This window comes from Pseudopodoces humilis, chromosome 9 (assembly GCF_049639895.1).
Source record: "Pseudopodoces humilis isolate 2021_Gansu_Grassland_sample_001 chromosome 9, ASM4963989v1, whole genome shotgun sequence".
Classification (NCBI taxonomy): domain Eukaryota; kingdom Metazoa; phylum Chordata; class Aves; order Passeriformes; family Paridae; genus Pseudopodoces; species Pseudopodoces humilis.
In genome coordinates this window covers 13,705,447-13,726,411 of record NC_142208.1, presented here as the reverse complement: position 1 = coordinate 13,726,411, position 20,965 = coordinate 13,705,447, and the positions used below count along the sequence as shown (strand labels likewise).

Here is a 20,965-nt window from a genome sequence, read left to right as displayed (position 1 = left end):
AGAAAAGTACAGCTGGATCAAAGAGGGGATCACCTGGACATCAGGAGGGCAAGAAAGGCAGACAAAGGGTTGGCTCAGTGAAAACACTGCTCCAGCAAGCAGCTCTTGAATGCTAGTTAAGAGTGTGATTGCATTTATTGAATCAATTCATCCCATCTTCTTTAGTGGAAACACCTGCACGCATCTCTGTATGATTGCAGCGAGAAGATGGAAAGAAAGTAGGTTATGCAGAATTGCAGCTATAAATCAAGTCTGAAAGAAGAAGAGTATTTTCCTGTCCCAGGAAAGCAGATCTCAAAGTGTCTGGCTTCTGATTTGCCAGTACCAGGCTACAGAGCTGGCTGCAGATATGGAGATCTCCAGCATGTACAAGCTTTGACTTCATGACAGTGGCTACACCATAAGACCCTCTATAAAACAGCAGTGTGGGATTCTACAACAGTGGTATTTTTTAAAATTGCTCCATTGTCTGGTTTTATATGTTTTAAAACCTCACTATCCAGTTTTAGCAATATCAGCTTTCTCAACAGTGGCCAATTCTCAGAAGATGGCTAAGGAAGGCGATTCCCTTCATTCCCCAGAAGCAAGTAGCAAGATGTATATTCTTGACTTCTTTTTCAGTTGTACGGGACTTGTATCTTAACTGAGTTATCTAAAATAGTATTCTTTCCTAAAAACTGGCAACTAAAATAAACACAGGTACCCATTTTTACATTATTTTCAGTATTTTGAAAGGGGAAACATAGTCTTGTAGAGGTACAACACTGAGTGCATGGAAACGAATGTAACTGAAGTAAAAATCTGTCGCCCTAAAAGGACAGTATCTGGAACCAGTTTTACATAAATCACTATTTCACACACAGTTCTTTTCAGGGGCTTAATATTTATATTCTCTGTGCCTTTGAATTACCAAGAATTTATTTGGCACTGTGTCTCATTCTAATGTTCCATTTTCATTAATCTCATTAAAAAAAAAAATTAAAAAGTTAGACTATACAAATTTTGCTCTCTCATTGTCCACTATACAGAGGTGAACGTAACTTTCACAGAAGTTAGCTGTAAAAAAAACAACAATCTGATTAAAATTGCTTGTTTAGGACCTTATGCCATTTAGAAAGAAGAGCATGTCTTTCCTTTCCCAAGTGTTTTCATTTCCAAGACCCAATAGTTTATTTATTCCTTCAGTCTCTTTTTCCTCAAAACACTAAAAGCATACTATTGGCTTTTTATGCAAGACAAAGATGAGAAAATGTGACCACAGAAAGGTCAGTGGGCTATATAAAAGAGGAAGGATTGATGCAGCATGTGCAAAAGTAAGATTTTCAAAGCAAACATGTCTACTTTCCTCCTGTGGCCACTGAAGAAATCTCACAGCTCAGAAAAGATGTGTAGAGGGAGGGAGCAGTAGTACCACCCCACCTTGTCATAATCAGAGCATTATAAATATAATGTAAATGTGATGATATTCATAGGTGGATTGAGCATCTCATAGTCTCTAGCTACCACAAGGTGGTATACACATCCTGTGAAAGGAAACCCCTTGTTGCTAAAGGGTGAAGAGAAAATTCTAGTACTGAAAGTTACCTCCTGACAGGCCACATACCTGCCCTTCTGCATCTCAGCTCATGCATGACAGCAAGGAGTTCCTCTTGTCTGGGCTAATATAGCAGGATAAGAGAAGTAGTAGGTTAGAAAAGCAGAGGATGCTCTCTTGCATTCTAGGAGAAATAAAGTATGGTGGCTTTTCAGACAGTATTTCAGGAACCTGGGACTTAATAATTGTCAAGTCATTTAGAAAAGCCCAAGCACAGTTATACAACTGATGAGTTTCAGATACCCTGACCAATGTCTGTGTGTGTTACACAACCATCTCCCTGGATAAGTCAGTAAGTTAGACATCATTTCAACTCTCAGTACAGAATTTGACTTTTTCAGTTGTAAAGACACACAGGCAGAGTCTGAAGTAACAGGTCAATGAAGAAGCTGGATCTTTTCTTGGCCTAACTTGCTAAGGTCACATCACCAGTTACAGTTTCAGCACAGTTTACCAACCCTGGTACCCGAATGTTCACCTAACCTTGTAGAATGTGATTTTAGGTCCTTTGAGAAAGATTCAGCAGATGACTTGTCTGTACAGAATAAAACATGTCCTGACACTAGAACACTATATGAAATATATGGCTTTAAACTGGGTCTGGCACAAAGGTAGACACATGCTTTGCTGCTTTCAAAAGTTAAGCTTTTTCCAGCTTGTCTTAGCATGGTTCTTTCATGTAAGATGTCGAAGAGTCTGGGCTGAACCCTGAATTCAAAATATAGTAATAATTATTCTTGTTTGTTTCCAGAGATCCCTGATATTCACCAAAGCTACAGTCTTCCCATAAAGCTTCTCAGAACTACAAGAGCATGCCAAAGCATGTTTTCTTACAAGCTGAATTAGGTATGTCCATGGCCTAATATCAAGAATAATCTTGAAAATTTAGATTCCCATGGCAGTGGGTGCAGTGGCAACTTTAGGAAAGGTTTCCTTTAGGAACATGAACTTTTCATGTTCCTGAGAAGCACAGCCATATGGTGATGGAGAAACACAGAAATTAAATGGTTCAGGTTAAGATTCTGTCTGTATCAATTAATCATTTGAATGGCACCCCCCAAGACTTGGCACAGACCTAAGCAGAAACATCACACTTGCTAATAACATAATTTCATTGTATAAACCACCTCAGGATTTTCAGTGGCTTAGTGCCTCACTTCACTCTAATTGACTTGAGTCTCCAATGCAAAAAATACTTGGACCATTTGCTATTCATGTAGCAGTCTAAGAAATACAGCTAAACCTGAAAAGATGTAGACACATTAAGACTTAAAATTCTCTTTCCTTACATTTAGAAAAATTATAAGTATTTTTTGCAGAAAACAGCCTGTAAACTCAGAAGCTCTTTTAATGTAATTATACTTAATCAAAATATGATTTTCATTTGCTGAAAGCAGAAACAACAATATAATAACAGAGAGACTCATTCACAGTGGAAAATACACTGGAAGTGTTATTTTCTCTGCAGATTATAGAATCAGAAGATTAAATCCTGTGTACACCAGTGAATATGTAAATATATATCTTCTACTCTGCATCCAAATTTTAGAAAAAGTACTAATTCTTACAAAAACTACTCATTGTTTCTTGAAGCTTCATACAATGGTCTGTTATTTTATTTGCTTTGGAAAAAAAGCCCGCTTTTATAATCAGAAGGTTTTTTTTTTAAAAAAAAAAAGGACAGAAAGAAATAAGTACATTAGGCAATTGTAGAAGCAAACCAACTCAACTGGGGCACCACGACCAAAGCAAGCCCTGTAATAGTATAATGACCTTTAATGAGTGTCTGGGGAAACAATACAGTCGTAGCATAAAAGACAAAGGGCAAAACCCATCATGGCTCCACTGACACTAATTTAAAATGATTTTCAGAACAACTAAAGAATGTAAGAGAGGTAATCTGATCCACCAATCTGACCTCACTTTGATTCTGGGGCCCTGCTGCTGCCATTTCTAATTGTCAAACACTCTACATTTCACATCTGCTCATATTTAATGAAAAGCTGACTCTCCCCACCATTCTTTGAGCTAACTAGCTCTGTCAAGATGGGCATCATCCCACCCCTGTGCACTGCAAAGAAAACACACTGATTTCTATTGAAGCCCTGCCAGTGTAACACTTTGTGCATATATATATACTTTAATTGGAAAAGAAAGGCTTGTGCTGCTTTGCAAAGAGTGTGAATTGGTATTGATTTTGGTACTTATTTTAACAGTCAAAGGTGACTAGTCTCACAAGGGGAAGACTGAGATCTCTTTTGATTTGATGGAGTGAAGAAGAGGGGAAAAGGCCCTTGAAAGATAGGATGCTAAAAATCCTCAAAGGTATCAATATCACTTATCCATCAAAATATAACATAGCTAGCTCTAACATGTTTCCAAAAATGCACTAGCTTTTGGTGGAAATAATACCATTATTGTGGAGGATTTTGGCTCAGCAGGCAACACAATCAAAAATGTTTACTTTATCTGCCTCTGTAGAGTCTTAAGTGGACTTGAAAGCTATGGTAAACCTACAAATTAGTTTTTCTTTCCTTGCCAAACAGTGCTAATGGCAGAAATTTTACCCACTTGCAGGGGACATATTAATTTATCCTAATCTGGTTGCTGTTAACATCATTGCCAGGACCCAGCCACATACTCTCTGTACCAGTCTGTACTTGTACAAACTCTACCAGGCACGGTGTTACTGAGGCTGTTACACTGTACAAAAAACTGCCTGCAGCAATTCTCAATGCAGGAAGGTTTCTTGTTCACTTTTCTTAACAAAATATGTTTTCCTACATTTTACCCTGATAAAAGTCTTGTTAAAGGATGAAACCTCCTGTGATTTAGAACAGGACTTAAAACTAAGAACCATCCACCTTATGGTGATAACATGAGTTTCAAGCAAGTAGCTAGCTAGGATGTTCAGAGTGCTTATACACAGATAGAGAAGACAACATTTTTGGTAAAATCTCCAAGAAATCCTATTAGAATACTTTTAACTAGTATGGTCTTCAGACAAAAGAAATGTTAACAACTATAGGATTGTTATAATTGTGACTAGAAAAATAGTTTGGAAGTCAAAATAGTTAAAGCACAATCATTCACCACTTGGACTACATACTGCAATGCATACGGTACCAAAAGACAGCCAGGTGCATAATCTAAAAACTACATTATAGCCTTCATAGCAGAAGGCACTTTCATCCGTAATGACTTGCCTTGGAAAATGGACATGCTTCCTGATCAAAACTCCAATCTACTCTCATAGCTGTATCTGAATAATTTTAAAGCTTCTCCTTGCCATTTGGGTAGGGAAAGGAAAACAGCTCCTGTCCCAAGACATAGTTTTGCCTGTTAAGAATGACTAAATAGGACAAGAAAACAAAACAAAACAAACAAACAAAAAGCCATTTAACAATCTTCCTCAGCTTTTGACATCACACTGATAATCCAAGCTTTGGAATCCCTATAGTTTGTCCGAAGAATTAATGACCATGCAGAATTGTTCTAGGCTCACTGTCTTCTCCCTCTCAAATCTGATCTTTCAAAAGAGCTTTCAGGGCATGCTTCAGAATGTTACTGTCCCTATGGAATAGATTCTACTTTAATTTCAAAACTTTTTTGCATCAGCCTAATTTTTCTAAAAAGGCACTACAAAAAGTACAACCATTTTTACAAAAAGTACAACCATTTCAGTGGCTTCAGTATTAGATGGAAGATCCTGCCTTACTGAGAATGAAGAATTACAAACAAAACTAAAGGTAAAAGTAGCAGCACAGAATTGAATTCCAGCTAGTACAGTTCAGCTATTACGTTGTATCCTGTGTATTTATCCACTGCCCATCATATGGTGCTCCAGTGCAAGCATTATTAAAGCTACCCACTTGGCACCAGTCACAGATTTAGACACAGGTCTGGTCCTCCACTGAAGCACTTATTGCTAAATGAATGACAATTTGTATTGCATGAATTAAATAGAAAAGATGTCACCACACTGCACTACTAAGGTCCTCCAGGCTATTGCAAGAGGATACTTCATAAAGAGCACACAAAGCAAAATAATGATTTACAATTTTTTTGCATTAAAAATAAAAACAGAAATATAAATAGGGAGCTGTAATCAAATTTGGGGTTGATTTTTTAAAAAAGCACCAGCCCGGTAAAACTCACAGAACTACAATGCACGACACAAGACAGGGATGATACCACAGACACCACAGACATGGAACAGCATGTGTTGGTGTTAAAACTTACAGGCACGTAAACTGGTGGAGCAATCATTAACAGAGACAGAAGAAAGTGGGAAGGCTCTCTCAAGGGTGTCCATGTTACTATGTACACTGCCTGACATGCAAGAGCAGTCACGCTCAGAGCGTCCGCAATCAAAACAACATGCCAGTCTCATTCTCTTGTAGATGGACATCTTGGCTATAACCATGTGTTGGATGGGAGGAGAGGAAGAGCAGCAGGTTAATGGCAAGGTCATATATATAACAAGGCAGCTGGAAGGTAATTTAAGGGATTTAATACAGGCCTTAGTTAATGTTAACAGTCTTGACCCAGGAAAAAAAAATGCAATGAGATTATTGATAACACTTTGGCTGTACATTAAAAGTAGGGCAAAAGATTAATTGCTCTTTATTTCTGTTCAGTCTTAGAGGGTGACCACAGCCATAGGGAAAAATTACTGTTTACAGTCAAGTGTTTGGATCAAAATAGAACACAGTAAAAGCACAGAATACTAAGAATATGCTTTTCCCTTGGCACAATTAATACCATTGGGTAAAAATGAAAACAAAATTTTCTAGACCATTAGCTATTTTTGACCTATCCCGTTACCTGTAAAAAATGAGAGATTTCTTTATATATAAATATATATATATGTATGTATACACACACAGAAACACACATACACATATATTCTTACATACATACACTCATACACACATATGCATTACACACACACACACACATATATATACATATATATAAATATATTTATTCTTAAACATGTTATAAAAATTTCTCTGTATTAAACTGTGCCAAGGAACTCCTTTACTGCAATTAATCACACATTATTAAAGAGTTACAAGATATTAATAAAATTTTCCAAAAAATTAATTTTGCTTACATTATATCTTCAGGAATTCAAATTAACTCTTGACAGAATACCAAAATTTGCCCATATAAGAGACAAAACTAAAAATGGTAAATATGCTTAACATTAAGATCAGTTCACAAATAAGGCATCACCAAAAGCACACAGAGCATTGGTCCACTGAAACATGCTGAACCAATCACTGGCATGGTTTCTGCTCTGGATTTAAAAGTCAATCAAGAACAAAATAACTGAACGTAGAATTAGGTGTTAATTCCAAAGTATGTGCCAGGTTAGACAGAACATCTTTATCTTTCAGTCATCTGAATGTCCTTGTTATGTATTTCTAGAAATACAGAGCATCCTATTTTATAAATGCATGTATAAATACCATTCTGGAATTTTGTATGTCATCTGGATCAGGTATGATTGCATCTCAAGAAATCCAAAGGCCATTTAGATTGTTTCACATGCTGCACTGAACCAACTTTTGGTAATGGTTTAGATTGAACTGACTCAATTATACTAAAAACAAAACAACACTGACAGGCAAAAACAAAACCTTAAAAGCATATGCAGAAAAAAGGTAATGTTTCTCTGGCCTGTACCTTCAGTTTAGGATGTCTTTTTTGTATTATGACATTAAATTTAAAAGAATTTTTTTTTCCAGTTTCTTAATCCCACAGTCACCAGGAAAGAGGGATTGAAATCACTCAGATGGGTCAAGTCCTGTTCTAAGGCCTTGATGGCTTGCCATACAGTATACTTGTCAAGCAAGGGTAACATTATGATTGTGGAAAACAGGCATTGAGGGAGATGAATGAGTGATCTCTTCAGCAGCGACTCCATTCCTCTAAAACTTTGCTCACATGACTAATGCCATGTTCTTTTAGCATCCTAGTAGAGTTATCTTACAGCTGTTCAGAAATTCATCATGCAGCATCAGGCTTGTTCATTGCATAGTACATCATTCCTCAGAGCTTGGCTTTTAGTAAGAAGGTTTCCACTGCAGCTTTTGATGCATACACATTCAAACTACACAGAAAATTCAAAACAGCATTTTCCCATGTTTTCCCTCTGTCTAACTCTTCCCAACACATTCTTTAGTTGAAAAGTTGGACAGCAAAAGAAAAGTGAAGTAAGTTATCAAAAGTGTGACGGTCTTTCCAGTATGTCTACTTTCTTATTTTTTAAGGAAATGGAAGAAAAATAAAGGGTATTCGTGAGACATGCTAACAGTAGGTGAGGTAAAAAATGCAGGCCCATTTTGCTATAATTATAGCTGTTTTGAAGGACTTTTTCTAATCAAACACTGTAGCAAAACACACTGCTCAGAAATTCTCAACTGCTATGTCATTGGTTATTAACAGTCCCTGTTTTCATTTACTTCTGGCCATATCTTGTCAACAGTCAATAATAGGATAGGACACATTTATGAAAATTAAAAAGAAATCATCCTTAAGGGCAAAGAAGTCTGGGAAGGAAAACTTTTTGTATCATTTTCATCCGACTTAAACCAATAAAGTTGGAAATTTAAGGCCTTCTCTTCAATAGGGGAAGGACATGATGGCGTTTCTCAAAAGCAATGCCCTTCAGGGACTGTTTTTAACTATTATTGTCAGTTGTTCTGGAGATCATGCATCATTTGAATATTTCACATCATTAACATGCAGGAAACGGGCTTGGACCTGGAAACATAAGTAGCAGAAAGGACTTGCCATAAGGGTTTTAACCAGTATATAAGCAACTGCATATCAGAGCAATAACTTTTGGAAAGAAAACATGCTGTTACTCTTCATTCCTTTTATACAGTCAGTTACATTCACACCAAATACAATACTTATTTTAAATAAAACAAAACACATATTATTAGTAGGGATGACTAGTGACAAGACCAAAGACAGGACAGAAATGATTTTAAATGGTTCAGCCACACACATACCATTGTCTATAAAACTTCCATAAACATTAACAGAAAATGGGAATCAGCAGAGAGACAGGGGGACCTTAAGAACAGCCTCTGGGTGTGTGTTAAATTTATCTGACACCTGTAGAACCTGCATAAGAATCAACTCATTTCTATTCCTAGATGTGTTATAAATGTTGAATAGAATTGTAATTTGATACTGGTGAAAACAGTAGTTGGGACATAAAGGAAACTACTTCCCTATTTTCAATTGTATAATAAATAGGAAAAAAAAAAAAGGAACAACAGATCCTTCTACTTAATATGATGACAATCACATAACATTTGTAAAACTAATCAGTAAAGCTATCAGGGAAAGTTTTTATGGACATTAAGTTAAGACTGCTTAAATCATTTACAAAACAAGGCACATATGAACTACTCATTAAGAGCAAAAGGAGAGCAAATTTTCTTTAAATTACTTATCAAGTAAATAAATACTTCTAGAAACTTTTAGATGCAATTTTTCTCAGAAGGCAGTAGCCTTCCATTCTCTAAAAGAAAGAATAGTTCCCCAGATGTCTAAGCTTCTTACTATACCTTGCTTTCTGATCTCAAAAAGTCAGAAAGTCCAGTTAAAATGTGTAGATTGTCTGGATCTGAAGTGTTACTTAAAGTTCACTAACAGTAATGGGAAATATTTCCAGCTGCAAAAATAAGCAAAGGAAACTGCAGATTATTCTCTACCCAAAATGTCAAGGAACAGCCCCTTTTTTTTTTTTTTTTTTTTTTTTTAGAGAAAGCAGCACAAAATATTCTTTCTCTCCTGATTTTTTTGTAGACCATAGGCTGTACCCCATCCTGGTACTGCTCCCATCACTGCGGCGCTTTCCCCGGGCTCAGCGGAGCCAGAGTAGAGCTCCGAGGACATCTAGTGGCTCTCTCTCAGGTAGCACCTGCTTAGAGCAGGAACGGGAGGTTTCCTGACCACCCAAAGGTATGAAAAGGTATGAAAAGGTATGAAAAGGTATAAAAAGGTCCCAAAACACTTCAGAATTGAAATGCACAATGTTATTTCAATTCATCAAGTTCTCATGATCCAAACTATGAGCGAAAAATCATCAGCATTAAAGGGCGACCGGAGCGGTGTGACCGCCTGTCAGCAATGCTGGTTAGCATCATGAGACTGAAACACAGACAGGACTTCCCCCAGCACAGTTTCAGTTTCCTGAAAAATACAGCAGCCTACCTTACACTGTTTGTGAGAATTTATTAACCCTAACACAACAGGCAAACCTATCTCTCCATTATTTAATTTTTACAAGACAACTTTAAGACTAGCAAGTGAGTTTGTTCACTCTCTTGCCATCTTTTGCCGTCAAAGACAACCGGTTACTTGTTTGCTCCAATTCACATGGTGCTGTTCTATGTCAAAACTGTAAAAACAGCAGGAGATCTGAGTGGACATCTTGCCCTATTTTAGCAGATATAAGAATGACTCGAGGTTTTGATATAATGGCACATTTATAGACCAATTCACTTTCATTTTCAAATCTGATCATGACCTTTTCTTCATTACCTTACAGAAGACTCTCAGCCAGTGTACTCTCAAAGCAAACTGCATTTCTAAACAAACTTAAGCTATTGGGGAAATGGAAAAAAACAAAACAAAACTACATGACCTTTTCTTTTCTAGTTCTTTCACAGCATGAAGAACTCCCTTACTTGTTTATTTATTACCACTTAAACAAATTGCTTTGGTTCAGAAAGGTCTCAGTATAAGAACATATTTTAAATAAATACATTGCTTCAGATAAATCCAGATTACTTCCAGTATTTGGCCTCAAAGTCATTAGGATTCACCATTTCATCCACAGAAATGAATTTATTTCTTTTATTTCTTTTATTGTTGATCCTTATCATGCTGACCTGTTTCACAATCTGCTTTTTCCTGCTGTTTCATCTTTCTGCTGTGTCATTCTATTGGCTAAAAATAGATGTTTGGAGAAATTTCTGTTCTCTCTTTGAATATTCTCCTCCACAACAGGATCTCAGTCCTTTAGTGTAGTTTGCAGGCACCACAATAAAATAAATAGTAAATAATTATAATCATAATGCAGGCCACCATGATTTCAAGAAGGCCAGACTTTATTAAGAGAATAAATTATTCCTTGATTCTTTGCAAGATCCTACAGTGTGTAGAGCTAAGAGGTGAAAACTATCTCAATTCTGATTAAGACCTGAAGTGTTTTCATGCAATACATTCAGAATATGTGTTAAAATGTTGAAGTTTCATGCCCTCCTTTACTTAGAAAAGCAGCAGTTTCGCAGTAAAGTTACAGCCTCAATCTGGCACAGCAACACTGCACTGCAGCTAAGAGATACTTGATCCCCCTTGCTCTTTGAAAGAACAAGCCCATATAATCCAAACACTGCCCTACAACCAGTACATTTCTTTGAAGCATTTGTATTTCTAAGCAGCAAATTCTTTCCATGTCCCAAATGCTGTATTTACCATGAGTGTACACACAAAGTGGCTGATGAGAGCCTTCATAGATTCTGTACACTTTTAAGTGGTATGACCTGGATTGACATGAAATGGTCCATAAAGCTCATATTCTATATATAATAATACTGTTAAACTTTACAGCTAAGGTCCTGAAAAATCAGTGTTTGCCTCCTTATGTAACTAATGTCAAAACCAGCAAGCTCAGGAAAGTAATCACTGCAGCTTGTTTCCTGGAAGATATCTCTGGGTTTATACATTAAAAACCACACTTTGTCTGGCTTTCCCCCATAACTCCTTTTTTTTTCTGTCATTGGTGAGGAAAAAGTTAGATAAGGACAGTAAAAGACTGGCTGTGCTACTCTTTGTGTCAGCTGTGCAGTGGAAAGGACAAAGTATAGAAAAACTAAACGGGGACCTGACAATTGAATTGTATTTAACCAGGCAAAGAGTGCTACGGTGGCAATTATCCCAGCCTCACCAATATCCCTAAAACTTCAAGAGATATCTCTACAATAATTTCAAGGAAATGCTACTGCCAAGATCTCATTTTCATTTAGGGATAAAAAATAAGCTTGTGGAAAAAAGGGGCAAATAGGTGGAAGAAGGGGAAACTGCTGTATTTTCTTCAACGTCACCCTAATCTCCATTGGTGTAAACGATGAGAAACTTGTGGGTATGACGTCACTGCTACATGCAACATAAATAAAGAAAAGAACCAAAATACTGAACAAAAATACTCTCTGCTAGAGAAAGACAGGTTGGACCGCACTCTGGGCTACAGGGAACCCATTTTTACTCACAATAGATCACTATCAGTGTGCAGTTAAAATATAGTAGGGGCCGTGTTCCAAGGCAGCAAGAGGAAAAATAAATCAAAAGTTTGTCAATTGTCATCGATTACAAGAAATTCCGTCAAACACATCAATGTACACATGATTTGTCCCCTCTGGGGTTCAACCCCCACCGTTCACAGCAAGCACTGTCACTGGAAAAAATATATAGAGAATTAGACCACAGCCGTTGCACAAAATGAAAGAAACAGGAGGAATAGGTCATCCAGTTTAGAGATTTCGTCCCAAAGTGGTTGCGTTCTATATAAATATATACATGTATCTGGCCTCTTGCTGCAAAAACTACAGTTAAATGGATAAGGAAAGAGATTTATAACATTAAAAAAAAGTAACAATCTGCAAATAAAACTTCCACACAAGTATTTCTTTGGACAATATGCCATCAGCATTTATGTGTTATTCGGGGAGTGGGATGGGTAAGAAGAAAGGGATGGCAAAGAAACTGCAAAAGGAAAGCAGGATTACGTGAATTATCCTTGGCCTTGTAGAAATGTACTGATCTGCCCTGAATTATTAATTTTAGGCCTGACAAGTTTGGACAAATGGCTATGTAGGTCAGACTCACGTTTAGACCCCAACAATACCCCAAGCTAATGTTCAGAAGGTATCTAAATTGAAGTGCAACCTCAAATACATTATTAAAGAATGTGGTTTTTAAGCATTATGGGAAGCTGCATTAATTAAAGCCACCACAATTAAGTTTTCCATGTAAAGATAGTTTTTCACATTTCAACAGAATTCAACAGAATTTAATTCACCTGGATGTGTCAGTATCTTTACACACAACCTTTCCTTTCATCTTACATATTTTCCACATTCAGCTGCCTCTAATTACTATGTTACTTGCTCATTAAAGCATGTATTTGTCATAGAGAACTATACAGATGCATGTGTCAAAAATCAAACTGGCATAGTGACATAGTACATGTTGACAGAGCAGCTGACAGTTTCCTAACGCAATAGGGAAAAAGTTTCCTCAATTTATACTTCATTTTGGTTAGAACTGCATTTTTAAGACCAATGATTTGCATCGTTTACAGATGGATAACATACATAAGTTTTTTCAAAAGTGCTCAGTGATTTGAAAGCTAAAACATTTTATGTGAATAACAGACTGCACTAAAGACTTACCTTAAAAACAAACCTAAACCCAAAAAGCAGATTCCGTAAAAGGGATTTCAAAATTGTCAATAAAAATTGAGAAACAAAAATCAGTAATTACTATTAAAATTTTTAATTTATTTTTTTCTGCTGGCTGACAGCTCTTTAAAAGCAAAGTAATTGCCTTATTTCTAATACTGGTGAGCATGCTCCTCATTGAAAGCTGTTCTCAGCTCTACTACAAGCTGCCTGCTGTAGTGGTATCTGTGACCCCTTGCATCTAAAAAACAGCAGGAGATAGGGCAGACTAAGGAGAGGGGAGACAAAAGGGAAATTTGTAATTTATAATTTATAATCATATTTTAAATTTCATTCTGACTGACCATTATACTTCACCTGACTCAGAGGATTCCCTCAGTGTTCAGTGCTCACTGCACCACCTCTGCCAGCCACCTCCTTCTTCTGCCTCACTAACTCAATCATTTTGTTTGTTCATCTGCCCAACACCCTTTCATTTACTGGACTGGTATGTGTGACCATGCCATTTGTAACCCTTCTGACTGCTACTTACAGAAGTTGCTGCTCTTGCCTCTCCATGGCCCTACTGCTGGTAATATCCACTGTGTTGGCTGGGTCATACCCTGCTTCCTCCCAGGTTTCAACATACTGAGAAGGTTACCTTGATTCTCATTAATGTATAATAAAGGGCTCTTAACCTCTACAATGTGAGTTCCTGATTCCTATCTTCTAAGAGATGACAATGAAAAGTGTAGTTCTCACATTAAACTCAGAGATCTTTGGGATTTATTCTTTTTTTAAGCATGACATGTTTAAAAAGCATACACCATGTGAAGGAGAAGAAAATAGAAATAATTTTTTTGTTACTGTTGTTTTTTGTTTTTTTTTCTGACAGAACCAGATAAAATGAAGCAGGTAACATATTTCTCTTTAACTGTTGAGTAATTTGGAAAAAAGATTTCATTTGAGAGTTACAGGCACCCTGAGGCATCTGTAACTGGCTTCACCAGAACTTACTCAGCAGACTCATTGGCTTTGGCAGCAGTTCAAAGGTCACATTCTCACATGGATAAACTGTTCTTGAACAATTTTTTTCCAATATGTTAGGCAATGCATACATTCCTTCCACATCAGGCATGCTTTCCATGTGCTTTGCTCTCCTTGTGGCTACTGGGAAGATAAATACCATTTTCTGTCAGTTCCAGCTGCTTTCTCCCTATCATACTATTGTTCCACACTCTTGGTGTTTTGGAGGAGAGGAGTTTTTTAAAAAACCTCCAGTGATACTTTTTTTCTTTTCAAAATGATCTTCAAGAGTTCATCCACTTCAGATGGTACTTCAGTACTCCAAAAGGCAGAGAATGTTCAGCTTAGGCTTTCTTCCATCCTCTGTAGTAGTGCACTGATAACACAGACTCAAGCTACAAATAAGAGAGCTTTTTCCATTTTAAAAGTAATGGTAAAATAGGCATGATCAAATTCTTCTGAGATCTTTCAATTTACCTAATCAGTACTTTAGAACTGAATGATCTTTTTATGGCAGAATACCATGGAAAACATAAATATTTATATATTCAATGAGAAATTGTTTCCTAAATAATTTTGCTTCAGTATTACAAATATGCATGGGTCAAACACATCTTTGTTCAAAGTGTGGTTGTGATAGTTCCTGAAATGGGTCATTTCGAAGTATATATGGGTAAAATGCTGATTGCTGCATATTTATAGAAATTCAGATGCAAAGTCTCATCTCCATTCAAAAACTCAATTATTTCTCCATGAAAAACTGTCCAAACAGTTTAAGAACTTAACTAAACCTTATATTAGCATTAGAGCTAAAAGGATATATGTAGGAGGCACTAATGTTTAATTTATTCCACACAACCCTTTCCTCCAGTAAAACAGTTCATTTATTTCAACCAAAATTTATATAAATAGCTACATGATAAAATATAATTCCCTAGTTTCTTCTTTTGCAGAATCAGGTTCATCAAGACAGAAGTTCTTTACTTTACAGAAAACTGTTGAAATTACTGCATTTCTGCATGTTATGAATGAGAGGAAAAACTTTAGTGTTGGCTAATTCTTAAGTCAGAAACCTCCAGTTAGATTCTATCTTGACTTGATTCTTCAGTTTTTGTTAGCTTTGGACTTCAATTTACTTTTTAATGAAGACACAGGTGTGAGTGATGTGAAATGTAATAAAAACACATGGAGTTCAGAAACCCAAATAGCACTTACTATGTTGCTGTGCATGTATTTCTTAGCTTTTCTGTACCATTGTGTAAAACACATAAATGCATGTGCAGGTATTCTTCAGGGCTGAACAGTTCACGAAAAGGAGAGGAAGGGAGGGATAGAAATATTACTTACGCCGTTTGCAGCCACATTTTTTTATCCTTTTTGGATCTGTGATGTCATCATGACAGGCCTTGCAGTAAAAATATGCCCTGGAGAGACAGAATGGAAAAAATGACACATTTCTTAATCCATATAAATGAAATTAGTCCCATATTTCCTCTTGTTCCAGTGACCAATTAATGAAACACGCCAATGCTAATTTCCTTTAATCTTTGAAAAGGTTTGGACATTTAAAGCAGGAAATATTTACTGCAAGACCATCAATTTCAAATATAAGGCTCCAAATTAGTATTTCTTTTAATATACTTTTATTTAAAAAGTAATTAGAAGAATGTATGATAATTATGCCACAGTGTATTAGTTCATTTGTTTTTCATCTCAGAGAAAAGAGCATCCAACAAACTTTGTCACAAAAAAAGAATTTTTTGTTCTTATCAGCTATACCAGGGTGATTTTTTTTAAAGACTGTCTAGCATCCTGTGCCAGTTTTTCAGGTTGAACATTTGATTGTTACTGTATGATCAACACTGTACGGGCAAGTAAGGGCAGAAACAATGACCCTGGGAGCTATCAGCCCATCAGCCTCACCTCTGTGCCGGGAAAGATCATGGAACACATCCTCCCAGAAGCTGTGCTGTGGCTCATGGAGGACAGGCAGGTCATTCCAGACAGCCAGCACAGCTTCACCAAATCCTGCCTGCCCAACCAGCAGCTTTCTGTGGTGGCGTGACTACATCGGTGGATAAGGAAGTGCTACAGATGTCATTTATCCAGACTCCTGTAAAGCCTTTGACATGGTCCCTCACAACATCCTTCTCTCCAGACTGGAGTGATGGGTTCCATGGGTGGATTAGGAATTGGTGGGATAGTCGTGGTCAGTGGCTCAGAGTACCACCAGGCACTAGTAACAAGTGGTGTCCCTCAGGGTTCTATACTGGGTCCAGTGTTATTTAATACCTTCATTAATGACACAGAGGCATCAAGTGCACCCTCAGCAAATTTTCAGATGACACCAAGCTGAGTGGTGCTTTGGCCACACCTGAAACACAGAATATCAACCACAGGGACCTGGACAGGCTCAAGAATTGGGCCTTGGGAAACACAAGTGGTTTAACAAGACCAAGTGCAGGGTCAGGGCAGCTCCCAGTATCAATCCAGGGGATGAACAGATCCAGAGCAGCCCTGCTGAGGAGGATTTGGGGGTGATGGTGGAAGAGAGGCTGTACACGAGCCAGCAATGTGCACTCACAGCCCTGAAAGCCAAATGTGTCCTGGGCTGCATCCAAAGCCCCGTGGGCAGCAGGACAAGGGAGGGAACTCTGCCCCTCTGCTCCACTCTGGTGAGACCCCACCTGCAGTGTTGGGGCTCCCTAGCACAGGAAAGACATGGACCTGTTGGAGTGAGTCCAGAGGAGACCCCCTCTTAGACAGGTTAGAGAGATCTTGCAGGAAGGAGCACTTCTCCTACACTGAAGGGCTGAGAGAATTGGGATTGCTCAGCCTGGAAGAGAGGAGGCTTCTGGGTGACACAAGTGTGGCCTTCTAGCACCTGAAGGGAACTTAAAGGTAAGATGGGGCAAGAGTATTTACAAGGGCTTTTAGAAACAGGACAAAGGGAAATGGGTTTACATTGAAAGAGGGAGGGTACATTTAGATTCAATATTAGAAAAAAGATCTTGTCTATGACAGTGGTGAGACACTAGAACAGGTTGCACAGAGAAGCTGTGGATTGCCCATGCCAGCACAAGAAGAATTAAGGAAGTGAGAAAAAATAAACTTTTAATTTTGTATAAGATTTTCTAGAATTTCTGATTTAATAAGTATGCATCACACTGCCCACAGGAGCATTCAATCATGACCACCAAGTCAACATGTCCTGTAAGGCTGCCATGACACTTTTCATGAGGATCATCCAGCTGGACTCTAGAACAACAGTTACAGTTCTTGCTGGCATAGCAAATGAAACATACTTTTTAACCTGATGAATTTTCCCGGCCCTTGTCCCCACTCAGGATAGGTTAGCTCCCTGCCTATCTTCCCAACTCCCTCTTATTGCATATTTCTCAATATAATTTGGCAGTAAGAGGCAAAGCCCCCACTTTGCAACCACCCACGTATTTTGCTGACAGTAAGATCGTTAGATTGCTACAACAGTTGGGAGGCCACTGAAACAAAACAATCTACAGTCCAAAATATGAAAAACACCAAAACCAAACCAATATTAATACACAGCCTCTAATTAAACACAGTCTTTGGCCCTGCAGCCAGGATGATTACTCCTATTTCTTCTAGATTAACTACAGCACGGCCACTGCAGGTAGAACTATACTGGTGGTTAAGTGACCCATCATGAGAAAGATAGCAGGCCTAGCACACAAGAGATGAAGCATATCAATGCTTCAGATTTAAATTGCAGAGAGACCTCACTGATGCTATTAAAACATTTCTAAAATCAATATAGCATGATGCTACCAATGGAATATATAAGTCCTAAACACAGCACACTTTATTTCTCTAGGAAACTTCCAGGAAGATTATTCCTGCAGGCTGTGAAATTGCCTTAGTATTTCCAAGATGCAAAATGTAAAAGGAAAATGTCTTCTCTGAGCATGTATACTTTGCTGCAGAAATTTTCTGGTCTTTAAGATATTCACATTCCAGCAAAAAGAAAATAAACTATTTCCACGGAAATGGGAAGAAAATGTTTTTCAAACCTTGAGTCGATGTCAAGATGTAAGCCAGGAGGAGAAAACTGCCTCAAAATTTACAATTTCTCTCCAGTCCATCTGTAAAGTCCCTTTATTAAACGAGAATCAACTACCACAAATAGTCCCTTCACAAAAACTTCATAACATGAACTGGATATTGGTAATTTCTAGAGATCTATTTCTGATCTCTAAATCAGACAGTGCAGGACAATTGTCCTAAAAGGTACCTTCAATCCTATGTCCAAAGTAAAGAACAAATACCTGAAGTGATTGCTGTAATAAAATTATTCTAGAAAACTGGGGTTTTCTGATGCTAGCACTAACATGTAAATGGATAAAGAGTAACGAAGAAGCAATTCATATAGTTTGTATTATATTTAAACAGTCAAGATTCTGTGTGAAGCTATTTACCTAGGCATAATTGTTTGTAGGTATAATTGCTTCTTATGGGAAACTGCTCTTCTAAAAATGCAAAAGTGATTCTAACATAAAGAATAATTGAACATCATATGTTATATTTCACTGTGGGATATATAAATATGAATAACTTTAGCTTAAGGGAGCTGAAATGTCTTCATTAACAAAGCCAGAATAATTTAATTTGCATTTCAGGTATAAAACATGTTTAATTATGCTTTATTAAAAAATCATTTTTCCCCTCCAAAAGACCTCAATTTTAGAACATATTTCTGACTCTGATTCATAGCTCAAAGGGTGAAATTAACACTTTTCATAATTGGCTTTGTTAGTTGAAACACATCTGATAACCATTTACTTTGCACAGAGCAGCTAAGAAATGTGGCAAGGGAGGCAGGATATTTCTAAACACAGCCTTCTGCCAAAAGCCGGGCAGAACTGGGAATCTTGTTTCGTGCTCACTATCAAATAAAACATGGCAGATGAATGATGTGAAAAATTTGTCTAAACTCCTTAATAACAGTTAACTTCTCCCTAACCTTAGCAGTTAAAAATACTACACCATTTTACTTCCAGTCTGAGAAAAAGTTAATTGGAGAGTGTAAAATGCCTTATAAATGAAAGAAAACTAGCAGCTCAGTAAAGCAGTGTGAAGAAAGTTCTGTATATTCAGCTGGAGAAAAGCAGCAGAGAGGAAAAGAACTGAATGCTGTAAGCAGAGTCCCTGAGGCAGTGCAGGGTGCTCCTGCTCCAGGGATGCTGCTACAGATGTGACAGGACAGGAGCTCCCTGCTCTGCATGTCTCACCTAGGCAAAAACTATCCTAGCCCTTTCAAGGAAAACAAAATTCAAGTTCTCTAATTTCATTGTGTTGGTGCTTTGATTTTCTTTAAGTATTCAGGGCAAGTATGCATAGTTAGGTATTATTTCACTATATTTAAACCTAAAAGGTTGGAAGTTAATAAAGGGTATAATTTGAATACTTTATAATTTTAAGTATAAGATTTAGCTAAAATACAAAACTTACAGAAAACATCGGTAAAAACCTGATTGCATGACTCATAACAAAGATATAAATTATGAGGAAGCACTCAGCTGCAAATATTACTTTTTTTTTTTTTAATCATAGGGACATTGATTTTTCTTTGAAAAATTATTTTAGCGTATCGCTCTTTTGTTCCTTCCAAGCATACTGTAATCCTAAAAACATGAGTACACATATTTGTTTCTCAACACAAGATCATGAAACTCCTTTTCGTTCATTCCAAATCTGGTAAAGCCAGGTACATTGAGCCTGTGAAGTTGTCTGCAATGGATATAATGCACTTTTGTAGTTTGATTTATTATTATGAGGCCATAGAGTTTGTAGATCCGTTAAAGAAAAATGACAAGAACATAAATATTATTTTGCTAATGCAGTTACAGAATGAACTCCGTAGCTCACATCAAGAATTTGCTAAAGTCAGTGTAGACAAGAACTCCTCTAAACCCAAAAACTAACAGAACTGTCATCTCTGTCCTCCTCTCCCATCGTAATTCCTCTTAGATTCAATAAGTATAGAGAAAACAAATGAAAATATTTCACATTTTCTAGGAGGGCTCAAAAACCCAGCTTCTTTATTTTATATCTGCTACAAATTTCATTTCCTTGATATTTAGGACAGTAGTTAGAAAAACTACATGCACATGGGTGCTTCAAGAGTAACAACTCAACTCCCCCTCAGAATTTTTAAACAGCTAATAATGAAAATTTGGTGAAGCATTTACATGTAAAGAAAAAAAATGTAATTAAATATATTTGTTTCTATTCAAAGGTAAAAATGTATGAATTACCTTTTTACTTCTTTGGCATCACTTGCAATGAAGAATCCTAAGGTACCTTCTTGAATCTTGACGTGGTTTCCAGGATTGATTAATATACTGCTCAGTGAAACAAGAACAAAATCAACAAAACAATAAGTTTATATTAATTTTAACTGAATCTTCCAAATTAGGTTTATTTGATTCTGTTATAGAGGACCCACTAGTTAGGAAAGACGGCAAGGAAATTTTAAGCCATTCTTCCTTGATATTTCCAATCAAATAACAGTTTCACATGCTTTTTACAAAAACTTTAGTTTGACACAATAAAATGCCTCTGCCTATAATCACATCATCTAAGTGCTTACATGTGTTTTCTTATCTTTTTGCTTTAAATATAGACTACATAAAATCCTCTCAGAAACGTGAAGTGTGAAGTTGAGCATTGCTGTTTGCTTGCTCTGTCATGCAAAGTGGTGAGAAATCCACAATATGGTGAAAAGGAAAGAACCATCAACCACCACTCAGTAACAACAAAAAATATCACAAAATTAAACCCTTTGATGTAAATTTTTGCCAGTTTCTAGTGAAATAGAAAGTTAATGGGACCCCTA

At 37.0% G+C, this 20,965-nt stretch overlaps 1 protein-coding gene across 23 annotated transcripts in view; it reads right to left on the bottom strand.

Annotated features, from left to right (window-relative positions):
* The window catches only part of KCNMA1 (potassium calcium-activated channel subfamily M alpha 1), a 438,076-nt gene that overhangs the window by 90,244 nt on the left and 326,867 nt on the right, over nucleotides 1-20,965 (bottom strand). For 18 of the 23 annotated variants that reach the window (XM_088059361.1, XM_088059362.1, XM_088059363.1 and 15 more), the window contains 2 exons: nucleotides 20,385-20,471; nucleotides 15,439-15,515 (listed from right to left, as the gene is read on the bottom strand). In XM_088059361.1, coding sequence (XP_087915487.1) covers nucleotides 15,439-15,515; nucleotides 20,385-20,471 — 164 coding nt within the window. Of the gene's footprint in view, nucleotides 1-5,836; nucleotides 6,011-11,895; nucleotides 11,905-14,082; nucleotides 14,236-15,438; nucleotides 15,516-20,384; nucleotides 20,472-20,965 lie in introns of all 23 variants that reach the window. The other 5 variants (XM_088059364.1, XM_088059367.1, XM_088059369.1 and 2 more) reach the window with 3 other exon arrangements.